Source organism: Ciconia boyciana, chromosome 3 (genome assembly GCF_034638445.1).
Source record: "Ciconia boyciana chromosome 3, ASM3463844v1, whole genome shotgun sequence".
Taxonomy (NCBI): domain Eukaryota; kingdom Metazoa; phylum Chordata; class Aves; order Ciconiiformes; family Ciconiidae; genus Ciconia; species Ciconia boyciana.
In genome coordinates this window covers 28,401,301-28,414,543 of record NC_132936.1, presented here as the reverse complement: position 1 = coordinate 28,414,543, position 13,243 = coordinate 28,401,301, and the positions used below count along the sequence as shown (strand labels likewise).

General features: G+C 41.0%; 1 protein-coding gene across 24 annotated transcripts in view; it reads left to right on the top strand.

Moving 5' to 3' along the window:
- Window positions 1-13,243, top strand: part of DST (dystonin) — a 315,224-nt gene that overhangs the window by 136,324 nt on the left and 165,657 nt on the right. For all 24 annotated transcript variants that reach the window (XM_072855195.1, XM_072855191.1, XM_072855192.1 and 21 more), the window contains one exon: window positions 7,234-7,400. In XM_072855195.1, the coding sequence (XP_072711296.1) occupies window positions 7,234-7,400 (167 nt within the window). The remainder of the gene's footprint in view (window positions 1-7,233; window positions 7,401-13,243) is intronic.

Below are 13,243 nucleotides of genomic sequence, written 5' to 3'. Positions count from 1 at the left end.
AATTTACTTTTGTAACAGAAATCAAATTTTACTTTTTCCGAGCTTAGTTGTTAAGTACAGATAACACACCCAATTACAACACACAGTACACACTAGTACAAATAGCCTCCTAATACACAGGGAGATCTTTGCCCTCGTAATCTTAGCTGGAATTCAGGAACAGCTTAGGAATGTTCTTTGATTCGATTAAAACGTCATTACTGAGTAAAAGTGTATGAGGCCTTGTCTGTTCAGCCAAGCATGGCTGCTGTTTCCTGTATGATCGGAGTAATACAGCTTCTAATATTGCTGCAGTTATTACTCCAAGCAGGCATATACCCTTTGTTGCCACAGGGGGAAGGGGAAAAAAACAAGGCTTTTGCTGAGCACCTGCATCAATACTGAGACTTGTGCTGGTGATATCGATAAAACACTGCATAATGATATGAATATGAAATTTTCTGACAGATCAGGCTAAATGCCTGATTTGCTGACGTGTCTGGTTGTCAGTTCAGTTCCCTTTCTCCACCCAGATTCTAAGTAATTTTAAGAGCACCTAGCTTTGACCTGAAAACAAATCCAGGAAGAAGACTAGATTTCCAACTGCTTTATTTTACGAAGTCATGACCACTTTCCTTTTGATTGCATTTGAGAATTAAACAAGTATTTGAATGTTTTGTATTTCAGTATAAAACAGTAAAGCTGTTATTTTTACAGATCCACAAAGTTCCTGTTATCAGCCTGAGCTAATACACAAGGTTTGCAGTTACCAATCTCAGTTTTTACCATTTTCTTTGCTGGAATTAGAGAGATCAGTAGCCTCCACTCACCTTGTCACCTTATCCATGCTGTAATGTACTCTCAGCTTACATAGTCCCTCAGATGTGGCTGATATTTGAAAGCGTGTTGGCTTTTCAAACTGAGACATGGACACCAGAGGAAACTCATTGGTACAGCTGGCTAATTTGCTGTAACAAAGATAGGACATTTTACCCTCTGAAACAGCATAGTCCCCACTACTGGAATATGTCTTTTGAGTTTCTTTCTGTGGCACGTCTTCCTATGGATGTAAAACAATTATGATTTTCCGTTCAAATACGTGCTACCTCATTACCTCTGGTTTCCTGTTTGCAAAATTCAAGTAAGTGGGGTGTTCTGAAGCTTCGTTCCTGACTGCTCACTAATAGCTTTGAGAGAAAATTTTTTTTATGCTCTGCTGGAGCCCAATTTCTACAGTCCTTGTTCCTAATACAGGAAGATGACTTCCTTGAGCAAGATATGCTCTGATAGTGTTCTAACTCAGAGCTGTCTCAGAGCAGATGGCAGTTTGCATTAAGGTCAAGAAGTTGTGAATCAAGACTGAGGCTTCCTGCAGGAGACCCCTTCTCAGTGATGTTTTAGCACAATGCAGGCAGAGTAGAAAATCAAGGCTGTAGTTCTGGCTTCTCTACAGGGTGAGCTACTACAGCTGCTGCTGTAATATTTGATGTCTCCTGTGTTGAAACAAGCCATGGTTTTCATTCAGTATCAGCAAAAGATAGATACCAAGTGGTGTTACCACCAGTTTTTGGTGGTTGTCAGCTTGTGTCAAAACCAATGATTTACGTGTATCATGTTACCAATCATTATCATTATTCTTCCAGTCTAATTTGTGGTAGCTTCAGTTCTGGTTTATGGATGTAAATGTTTTCTAGAAAAAACTGTCTAATATATAAACAGAATCACTCATCTACTTCCAGTACTCAACTGTTGTCTTGGCTGCAAGTTCCTCAGCTGTGTTTTTGCCATGCATCTACATAGTGTCTGATACAGTGGATTTCTTATCGACAGTACTAATAATAATCTGCAAGAAAAAAAAAGCAAAACAAAACATTTATTTGAGTCAGGATGAAGGCAATAGACTTGCTTTTAAATAAATAAAAAAATCCCAACAGATTATTTGTAACCAAGCATATTCAGTAGAATACTTCTGGCTAAGTAGTCATCTGTTTATTACTTCAGTTATTATTGCAAATAGTTGTGAGATGACAAGACACCTTCCAGCTATGTCCACTATCGTATAATCTTGTGTTATCTATTCATGTAGTACAGTTAAGGGAGGGAGAGATGCCAGTTGGTCTTCTGGAATGTGATTTGCAGGGCAAAGGTGCAAAAGTCAGGAATTTTGCTTTATTGTCATAGTATTGTTTGCTTCCTTGTAATACTCACAAGAAGCAGGTGCAATCCACCATAAATGGTGAATGAAGGAGATCTATAATCATTGGTGGAACTACAAAACTGGAGCTGGAAAGGTTCTGGACAGGTCGTCTAGGTCATCTCTGTACCCGAAGGCAAGATAACTTAATGAAAACTATTCTTGACTGATACTTGTTCTTCTGTATCTGCCTTATTGGTGGTTTCACATGCTTCCTGAGTAATTATTCTAGTTCTTATCTGTCTTTTGTATTAAAAAGTGGGTTTAGCTGAAAACACATATGCTCATTTTAAACTCATTAGTTCTTTTCCCATTCCCAGAAGAGTTGATTTATTACCTTTTTTGCAACAGCATTTTACATATTTGAAGACTGTTATCACATCTCCCCCTGGTTTTCCCTACTTTAGACTAAATAAACCCAATTTTTCAATCTTTCCTAACAGGTCATGTATTTTTAGGTCTTTGTCATTCTTGTTTTTCTCTTTCGATCTACTTCAACTGATTCAATATTTTTGGAAGGGTGTTGCCCAAAGCTGGACTCACAGCTCCACAGAGCCTTGCGAGAGCTGAATAGGAGCATTTGAATTTATAGCCAAATGGAAACTCACAAAGTCCAACTGTAACGTCAGGGGAGATGACTTCTTGTGATCACATGCAAGTTCAAATTCCATTCGTATAACTATACTTCCCTCAACATGCTGTCAACAATCCTTTTCAAACACTACACATAACTACTTAGCTTAGGTGGAAAATAGCATTTCAAAATCTCTCCATATTCATGTATTCTTTTTTTCTCTTATTTCTTTGTGTTCTTCGGACTTTTCTGGTTTAGGGCTAGCTGACATCAGAATACATTTCATTATACGTCATGCATCTCTAGTCCATTATATACTTTTGTGCAGCTAAGTACATTATGTCAAGTTTAGACGTGCTTCAAAACATTTGGGATTAGATGGAATCGGAGGGAAGACTCCTTACTATCTATACCAGTCTTGCTGCTCTTCTATTTGCACTGTAAAAAATGCTGTTTGCACTGTAAAAAATGAGCCACAGAAATCCAGCACCACCATTGATCTTTTTTGGAAGGTCTTCTCTGATCTTCTCTACTCTTTGGACTCAAAACTGCATCACTGAAATCAGTGCAAGCAAAGAGCTTGAGGCTTTTTGGCATGTGGATTTTGTGTGCTGTGTGATGCAGATGAAACTTACAGGCAGAGAAAAAAACACTTGCCAGTAGCAGAGGTGAACTAGTTCTCCCAGTTAGAAACAAGAAATAGAGTATTTAGTGCCAATTAAGACTTTGATCCTAAGATTCTAGGCCTGTGCAGAGAATTACCTCTGTCTCTTTTTCTTGCATAACTTATAATTCACAGACTTTGAGATAATTTGGAGAAATGGATCTCTAGCAAACAACTGTTCAGACTCATGCAAACTCAACAATTTGTTCCATGCTCAAGGAATAAATGTCCTCTAGTAACAGATTATAACGGATAAATAATAGGCTTGTGGGATACAAGAATGAATGGTTCACACAAACTGTTTGCTCTGAAGGACAAAATTTGAACAGTAAAAGATTTAGTTGACCCTTAACTTATTTTCTGTTCTAGTATTCCTAATTTAGTAGTCTTTCTTTTTCTTTCCTGTGGCAAATGATGTTATAGATATTGATGATAATGCATAGTTGGTAGATGAGTATCTATACTGTCCTTATGGGGTTATCAAAGGAAAGATGTGCTCTCTCTCTCTGATACCTTATTTTGTGGGGGTAGTATTTTACTTGCTAAGTAGTTCGAAGTTAATAGGGCATCTTGCAAATTAGAGCTCATATTTCTAAGTGTAATAAAATATAGCTCTTTGACTCACCATTTCCCTCAGTGTATTTTTATACTTTTTAAATACAAATTCAGTGTTTATGAAAAAGTCTGAAATCTTAGCCTTGGAACCTGAAATACCTTATTTAGAGAACAGAAGTGCTCAGGCTGTTTCAGGCCTCAGGCTAATGTTAGTGTTCCTTAACCTTGTACTGAAACGGGCTACCTCCATGAGTGAAAAGCAGTTTCAGTTTTTAAACCTAGTCTAGTCTATTCCTTTTTCTTCAGATGGCCAACTAGGGTGCTGAATGGTGCTTGGAAGATTTTGGATCGAAATCCTGTTGATCTTAGGGTAATGAGCTAAATTCATGTTTTAGCCATCCAGAATTTGGATTGCAAGCTTGCCTAGTGGTCACTTCCAGAATAAGAAATATTCGCCTCGTGTTTGTGTCCATAGCTACAAATGTTGTTTGTATGTAACAACAGATGCAAGTACGATCTTCAGAAGTTGCCTTGATGTCTGAAATCACTTATTGCCAGAAGAATCTAATGTGCATTCAAATATGCTGCGTTTGCACTCTCTGCAGTCTGAAATGTACATAGCCATCGCAGGTCAATTAACCGTGAAGGAGGCTAAAGGCTTGAACTTAGCAGTGAGGAATGGCCGTTAGGAAATTACATTGTTGGCTTGCTTAGTTAGAATATATTAAAAAAAAGTGATACTTAAGGATTACACAGAGAAGACTTTCTGAAAATGACAGGAAAGAAATTATAGGGGTTCTTTTTTTGCTGGACATCTGGCACTTCCAGATGACATCATCTCTTTCAGAACCGTTGTCCGGATAAGTGGTAAATGGTTGACTTCATTTATATTGTGGTCTGGTTGTTCTGTGATGAATAGAAACTGAAGCTGCTGAAAAAATATTTAGTTTGCTTTCTTGCTTTGAAATACCAAAGAATAAAGGTAACCAACAGAAAGGAAATCTTAGACTACAGATGAGTTCCCTAGATTTTTACAAGAAAATTTTCAGAGAGATTTTAAATTGATCTTTTGCCACATTGGATTCCCTGTTGCCTGGATTCCCTCCTCCACTTACAAGACTCATACTGTCTGTATTTTGTGTGATTTCATGTAGTAAATACTCCATGCAGGATTTTGATACCTAGAAATGTATAAACAATCACAGCTGCATGTGTTTCTCTTCAGTGTTTTAAACAAAAAAGGGATTTTTTTTTTTCTGTTTGATTTTTCTTAAAAATGTGCAATGTTGAAGCTGGAGACAATAGGATGCAAAAAGTGCCATCAGATTTTCGGAGGTATTTACAGGCTAGTTGAACAGTTAAAACTACTTGGCTTTCTAGCATCGGTGCCTGTATCTTTCCATTACCTAGAGTGAGCAGATATGATGGCCTGTAATAAGTATCTGAAGAACTGCTTTCACAACTTGCTGTTTTGTGGATACTTGCATAAAAATAATGTAAATTAATTTGTTCCTTGCATTAAATTTATTTACAATTTACTGTATGGCTGTAAGTGCTCGTCATCTCCTGGAAGTATGAAAGGTGGTTAAACAGAAATCATAGAGAGCACTGCAGCAGCTACATTGCCCTGACATCTCCAAGGCTCTTCCTTTAGTCCCCTGCTTTGTAGTGCTTTCCACCACCTCCTGTTAGGCATCGACATAGCAGCATCAGTAGGAAAGCTATATCTCTTTGTTCCTGGCATTATGTTTTGCATGGCTTAATGTGAGAAAAATCCGTAATTTCCAGCCTAGCCTGTCTGAATTCCCCCAGGAAGAGCCCAGACAGAAGATACCTTTGTGTGCAGAGATTTCAAGGCCAGGAGGCATTGTTATGACCGTCCCATCTGCCCTCATGAACGTAGCTCCCTGGTTTAGACTAGAATAGGATTGCTGGAATTGGCACAGCTCCAGAGTTAAGCCTCTTCGGCAGCTAACTCGAGCATGTGCCTGACCCCCAGAGTTGTCTGTGGGCAAACCTCCTCTGAGCCCTGGCCTCAGGCTGTCTCCAGAGCCAGAAGAGACCTGTATCTCCCTGCGGTGCTGGGTGTAGGCTTGTGTGGCACAGCCTCTTCCAGGTGGGCTCATGGGGGTGCTTGGTGTCCACCCAAAAATCCCGGTCTTGTCTCAAGTCCTCTTGCCTCTGCCCGAGCACCTCAGCCTGCTTTTTGTAATGTCTGAGCTATGGTACGTGGGTCCTTATGTGGTGCCTCATGGTTCCTGGGTTCTTGGTGTTCTTCATAATAAATATTATATTATCTGTTGTTGTTTGGGTAAGTGGTAAAAGGTGGTCATTTAGAAGAAAGACTATGTGATAGCACTTTCTTTATCAAGGCATGTCTTCTTTTTGTTCTATCTTGCAATTCAGATTCACATTGAGTACAATTTTCATAACATGAGGTGCAAACAATACATGTACAAATTAGGGAAATGTCTGCTTCATGTTTATACAGTGATAGTTTTCTAAGCAAACTGACTGAACTTCATTAGGGGAGAATTTAATGCACCAGAAGGTAGTGTTTGTGTGTGAAATTCCCAATGCTTTCCTGCTTTCCCTAACATGAAGTTGATAATGCTTAGATAATACAAAACCAAACCTTCTGTATCAGGCAAAATTTTAATTTATAATCTTTCAGTCCTTCTGTCATTCCTAAAATGCCTCTCAGAAAATTTTGTCCTAAAACCATTATTGTCCATTTTCATGATAAACTGTTTTGTTACTGAATTCCAGAACAGCATATATTATAATTTAACATGTTTTAAGAGAGGAACATTGTAGCTAAATAAAGTATGTATAATATAAATATGGGTATTAGATAGGTGTGAATATATACATATAAAATATATTGTATTTCATATAATTATATAACATGTATAATAGGTATACTAAGTAAAAATAGATTATTATTCACATTATCAGCATAAAATAAACATAGTTAAGTATTTTTCTTTATGTAATAGTATTACATTGTCCTCAGAAATTAAGAGGCTGAGAACTGGCTAACTGAAGAAAATTGTGAAGCTATGAATTTTGTGTTTCATATTGAAGACACTAAGAGTGCATAAGGATATGACATGAAAGAATATTAATACAGTACATGAATAATCATCTTATGTATGCAAATATCAGACAGAAAATTCTTCAGTAATGCAGAGTGTTTTTCTGCAATATTTTAAACATTATAATATGTTATATGTAATTGTAATATTTGTATTAACTGTATTTTAGATATCTGATATCCATGTTACTGGAGAGTCAGAGGACATGTCTGCTAAAGAGAGACTGCTCCTGTGGTCGCAGCAGACAACTGAGGGTTATGCTGGAATCCGTTGTGAAAATTTCACTACCTGCTGGCGCGATGGAAGATTATTTAATGCCATCATTCATAAATACAGGCAAGTACTCCATTTGTTCTCTTGAAAAATATTAATTACAGCATTTGAATGTACATAGAGAGAGGGCTCTGTGGTTTATGCCTGTAATAGCACCGCAGCTGTTGAGATGACACTAGCTCTTCCTGGGCAAGCCCCTGCTTCTTGCAGCCAAAGGATGCCTCATTAGCCCTTGCATGTCCCTCCTTCCTCAGAGGAGCATCTCCATGAATCCTGCACATCTCTCATGGGGCACTTCCAAGCTGCTGAGAAGAATGTCTCTAGGGTTCTAATTCCCAATCTTCTCCACAGTCCCTTTTTGTCACACTAACATTTAAGTATAGGCAGGGTAGAGACAGAACTGATCACCAACGTCCAAAACTGCACTGCTGGTGAAAGCCATCGACTACTGCATGACCTGAGGAATGCCTAAGATCCCCATATTCTTCCCTGTATGACTTTACCAAGCCCCTGGAGCCTAGAGCTTCTTTGGTGTTTCTCCTTGGAGCCGAGATCTACTCTAACATGTGTCTCCTGTAAAATGGCAGGGTATTCTTATGGAAAATGGGACCAGTTGGCTTGGACATTCTCAGTCTGAGCAGGGAATTGTTCTACTTTGCCCCCCTTTCTATGCTTTTGTGACCACAGTCTTACAAACAGGCATTTGTAGAACCACTGGTGGCTGTGGCTAGAAGTTAAAGGATGCACTACATTAACTTACTTAAAATACAGTTGAAGATGTCTACTGACAAGAGAAGATTTCTGATTCTGGATTCTAAGTAAAAACAGGTCTCTTGACAAAGCCGACTTCAGTATCAAAACTCGGCAGAGGAGCAAGATTTAAGATCATTGCTGTGCTCAGCGTTCCCTCTTGGTTGGCAGCATCTCTCTGTTTTTGTACATTTTTTGGTTCCTGAATTGAATAAGGAGGTTTGTGTCTTAGAATACCACATGGGAGAGTACTCTGGCAACCGGGCTAATTAGTGTGTACTGACTTGTCCCTCACTGTGCAAGGCTTGCAACTTCTGGGTTTTATTATAGCATGTGTAAAGAGTTTGTGCTGTATACCCTGGGGCATATCATAAGGAAGTTTGAGGGTACATGATTTCCTTGGTATGATACCGACAGAGTGTTCCAAGTGGGAGAGACAAATTTGGTATGTTTTAATGCAGCTCCAGGGAACAAACTGAGCAGATTATTCTGTTCTTGGATTTCCTCTTGTGGACCATTTGGCTCACCACAGAAAGAAGCCTAGGGAGAGCCGACATGCATATGGTACAGGGACTAGGGCACTAAAGTAAAATGGAAGACAACCAATGCACCCTTTTCCTCACACGCTGTGTAGAGAGGCTGTAAGCATAACATATAGTGCTCTGAGGCCTAGAGAAGTTAGCTGTGGCAGCGCATAACTTCATGGTAAAATGAAGCTGCATCTGAATTAATGAGGTCTTTTACTGACTATGCTTCTGTTCTGGGTAGCCAGTCAGGGAGGAGGTGCATGCCAGCAAGAAAGTCTTCTTTTAGTAACATTGGCAAGACAAAGGGAAATAGCTGGCAAAAGCCTAGGCTGTTTTACTTCAGGACAGAGCAGCCAAAAGAATGAACATAGCACAGGCAAGTATTTTAAAAAATAAACAGTTTGAAAGATACAGAGAGAGGGGAGGGGAAAAAAGGAAGGAGCTTAATGAGATGGAATAATGGAAAATATTTCCCAGAGCTTCTTCAGAGCCTTATACCACTTATAGAGAGCAGGGCAGCCTTTACAGCTCAGCAACTAGTAGTTGTGGTACAGATCAGTTAATAAATAATGAAAAACTTGAATTCTGTCCTCCAGCTGTGTGAATGTTAATGCCTTGGGACATGACTGAGTACCTGCAGTTGCTTTGCTGGAGCAGTGTTTCTGGCAGCACTCTGTTAGTTTCATTCACGGCGTTTCAGCGGGGAAGCACAGGCACCTTTGACACGAGTGCCTTGCACAAAGCAGATGATTCAGTGGCTGAGGAGCAGGGTCCCCATTTTGTGTGCTTCTGTGCCAGTTTCCGTTTAGCTTATCCTCTTCCTGTAAACATAGCTTCTCCACCTAAGGCTCCTGTGTCCTTCCCAGGAATGTTTACCGTCCTTATCTGATGTCTTTTTACCATGAGAGGTTACAGATTCTTGGACTCCACCTTGCTGATGAAATCAACGAGATTCTTCCACTGATTTCAGTGAGCTTCTATGTTTCTTTCCTTTGCCGTTTTGTACTGTTAAAACGGAGATCATAATTTCCAGCTATTGCTCACAAGATAGGAATGGTCTTTCCAACCAGTCATCTGATATTTTTAACTACAGTATTTTACTCCAGAGAGCTCTTAAAGCTTGGTTTGTGTTCTGAGCAGTAAGTAGGTTAAACACTAACAAAGTGTGCACATTTCTGGCAGTGATTCTCCATACGCTCTGTTTGTCTGTTTTAGTAGCTCCCAGTCTGTGGATCACAGGTGGTCTCAGGAGCTAGGCTGAGCGTCCTGCGGATGCTGCTGGCTGGCATGCTCCCCCAGGGCGGATGAGCAGGTGTGCCTGCTTGGGCGTCGGGGTGGGACTGTGGTGCTGCCACACGGAGCACCCCCGTGGGTGTGCATCTGTCAGTCGTGGTGCAGCGTTGCAGCCCCTCCTGTGCCAGGTATGCTGTGCTCGATGGAGGTACCTCTCCTTACAGAAGCACCATGCACCCTGGGCCTGGAGGAGTATCCGCTCTCTGCGAGAGGGGATGGGGCTCTTCAGCAGGAACACGACCGCCAGCCCTGGAAGGGGTCACGTTCCTGCTGAAGGATTTAAACCTGAGTGGCAGGTTTAAATCCCTGGAAGGGATTTAAATGGGCCCAGACCTAATTTTAAGGGTTTGACATTTAGTGCTATGACAGTCATAACCAGAAGGCTCAGAAATACGCAGGCATGTTACTGGTATCTCAAATTGCAGTTGTATCGAGCGACAGTAAGCTGTACATTGGATGGAGAGCACACGCTTACCCATATCAGGGCACAGTGGCGGGTGCTCCCCATGGAGAGGGGGGCAGGGCAGGGCCTGGCAGCCGGGGCCTGTCCCACCGCCCCAGCCAGGAGCAGGGCAGCCGGGGGGCACTGGGGCAGCCCCGGGCATCGGGCACCTCCCTGGGGGTGGGCTGAGGCCGGGCCTGGGACGTGGGCCCGCAGGTAGGCTGCACCACTGCAGGGGCCATAGTTCAGCCAGGGGCCAGAGGTGAGAGCACCAGAAGCTCCCAGAGGACAGGAGCCATGCTGTCTCCGAGTTGAACCTGAGCTGAGCACAGACAGGCAAACCCCGTGCTCACAGCTCTGACACCATGGCTGAACGGCCTTTTCTGGATGCACCACTGAGAACACAAGCTGTACGGGTCCAGCATGATCCCTACAGTCAGTCATCTGTGAGACAGGGAGATGTCACTGTCCAGTTCTAGATGATGGGACTGGAGTGGCAGGTTATAATTACCTCCTTTCCAGGCATAAGCGATTTTTTTTTAAATCGCAAGTATGCACCAGCTTCCAGACTTCAGGAAACTGCTGAAGCTGTGGAGGGCTGGGTGAGGAGCTGGGCTGTGAATCACTTGCCAGCGGGCAGGGAGCCTCTCCCCTTGGCGGGGCCGACAGCCTGTCTGCTGTTAAAGGCAGGTGAGAATTGTTTGATCTGGGCTGCTGGTAGTGATCTCAATTTTTTTTTTTTTGCTGTTCCAGCAGAGGATCCCAACACCTTTTGGTGCAAGCCAGCTGAGATTTATGATTCAGAAATGCAGGAATAGTGCATTGATTTGCCATGGCTCCCTGCTCCCCCCAAGGTGTGTGGGAGAAGCAGGATAAGGTCGACATTTCCCTGGCATGACCAATTGTAGTACCTGCTGCAGCATCTCGGAGGAGATCAGCAGGCCGGTGTGTGGCAGCTGGGCAAGCCAGGTTGCTCCCCATCTCCCTGCCCTGCGTGCACCTGCAGCCGTGCTGGCAGTGCTCTGCTTCCAGCGCCGAGCTTGGGGACGCGGGCAGGGTGCAGGCGCTGGTTCACATGCGCTTGAGTCAGTCACCTGAGCAAATGCAGGATATTTGTTTTCTTTCCTCTTGAACAACAAGGGTTAGGTTGTCAGAGCTTTTTGTAAGGGCCTTCAGTTGCTTTCTGTCTTACCTCTGTTATGTATGAGTATGAATGAGTTTCCAGTGATTTTGCAGTGTTCTTTAAATCAAGGAAAGTAATTTTATGAATGACAGAAATGAGAGGAAAAAATTACTGTTTGAGGTATTTGACCCCATATACAACTTGATTTCCTTTTTTCCCCTCCAAATTTAGGAAAATGTAATTTGTTTTCACGTTAGAAGGTTGCTTATATTTTCAGCAGGTTCCAGCAGTCTGTGTTTATAATTGAAGGTTACTCAGCTGAACTTTTGAAGAGTATATAAAGCTTCCATTTTAAAACATCCTGTACATGATTAAATCCCTGGGAAATGAATGGGGCTCTGCATCGGCCTCAAGAACTGCCTCAGGGAGCTTCATTCCAGGCCCTGGATTTTGCTTTTCATGCTGTTATTCTGTGTGAATATTTGTTTTTACATAGAAAGTGAAATAAAATGATCAAATTAAGTCCATTTGAATACTGAACATTACCATGTTTGTTAATTGTATGATTTTATTTAAATATATTTACTTTCAAACTCTTTTTTGAACCTCCACACCTTTCTTTGGATGTGTGATCAGGCCATTTGTGAAAGCTACAGATATGCCTAGGAGATTCAAAAATATTCTGTATGTCTCATCTATTATGTAATTGGCCTTTTATAGCTTAATTTTTCATTGAAGATATGTGTTATTTGCTTCACTGTGTTGTGTTGGAAGAAATCTGACTTCAGGCAGTTTAAAAAGTACGTGATGTTTCTTTCATACCATAGCAAAAACCTGTAAGCCAGACTTCAAAGTTGGAGGCTGACTTTAATCAGCCTGTAACGCCCAGATTTTCCCAGAGATACTGCCGTCTACATGCCGGGGTCTTCATCTTGCATCTCTGTCATGTATGTCTAGTCACTAGACTGTGTTTTAGGTAAAAGTTCTTGAATTGTGTTTTCATTTTCTTATGTTCATGCCTTTCTCCCAGGAAGAAGAAATACTCATTTTTTAGAACTGTATTCTGTTGTTAAAATATATAGAAACAGTTGGGTGTCTATAGAGAGTGAAGGCTACTCTTCTTTCATTAGGAGTTGCATGCCAGATTGGAGCTAATAGTCTAAATTGTAGATCTACATTACACTTTGCAGATAAATTTATTTTAAAGCAAAGCAAATTCAAATGAAGATTTATACCAAAGTAACAAACTGCTTTTTTTGACCTCGGACTGCGCTGAGCCTTTGATGCATAAGGACTGCAAGCAGTTTCAGTTAAAAAGTGTCCGAAAATTGAATTTAAGAAATAACAAAAATAATAACAACTTTCTGAAGGATGTACAGTTTAATAGCACCTATAGACACTTTGTTAAGGACAGTGGCTATTGATATTCAGGAAACATAGGCACGGTTACAAACCAGCTCAACCTACTCTCTAAGGAAATAAAATGAAGTATGGAGGACAGGAGAAGATGATCAACGTCAGGCATACACAGTTTTTGTAAAAATGTGTGCACTCCTTTCTACATTTTATTTTTGTATTCTTACATTTTTTATAATAAAGAGGTAATTTTGCTTTTAGCATTTACAAAAGGAATTCCAGTAAGAGCAGTATGTTCTTGTGTAACTAGATAATAGCATTTAATGAGTAGCCCCAGTGGTGCCTGTATGGTGAAAAATACCGCCTGTTCAGGAAGCACTGCAAGCTCAGTTCCCAGATAAAGCCGTACTTTTTA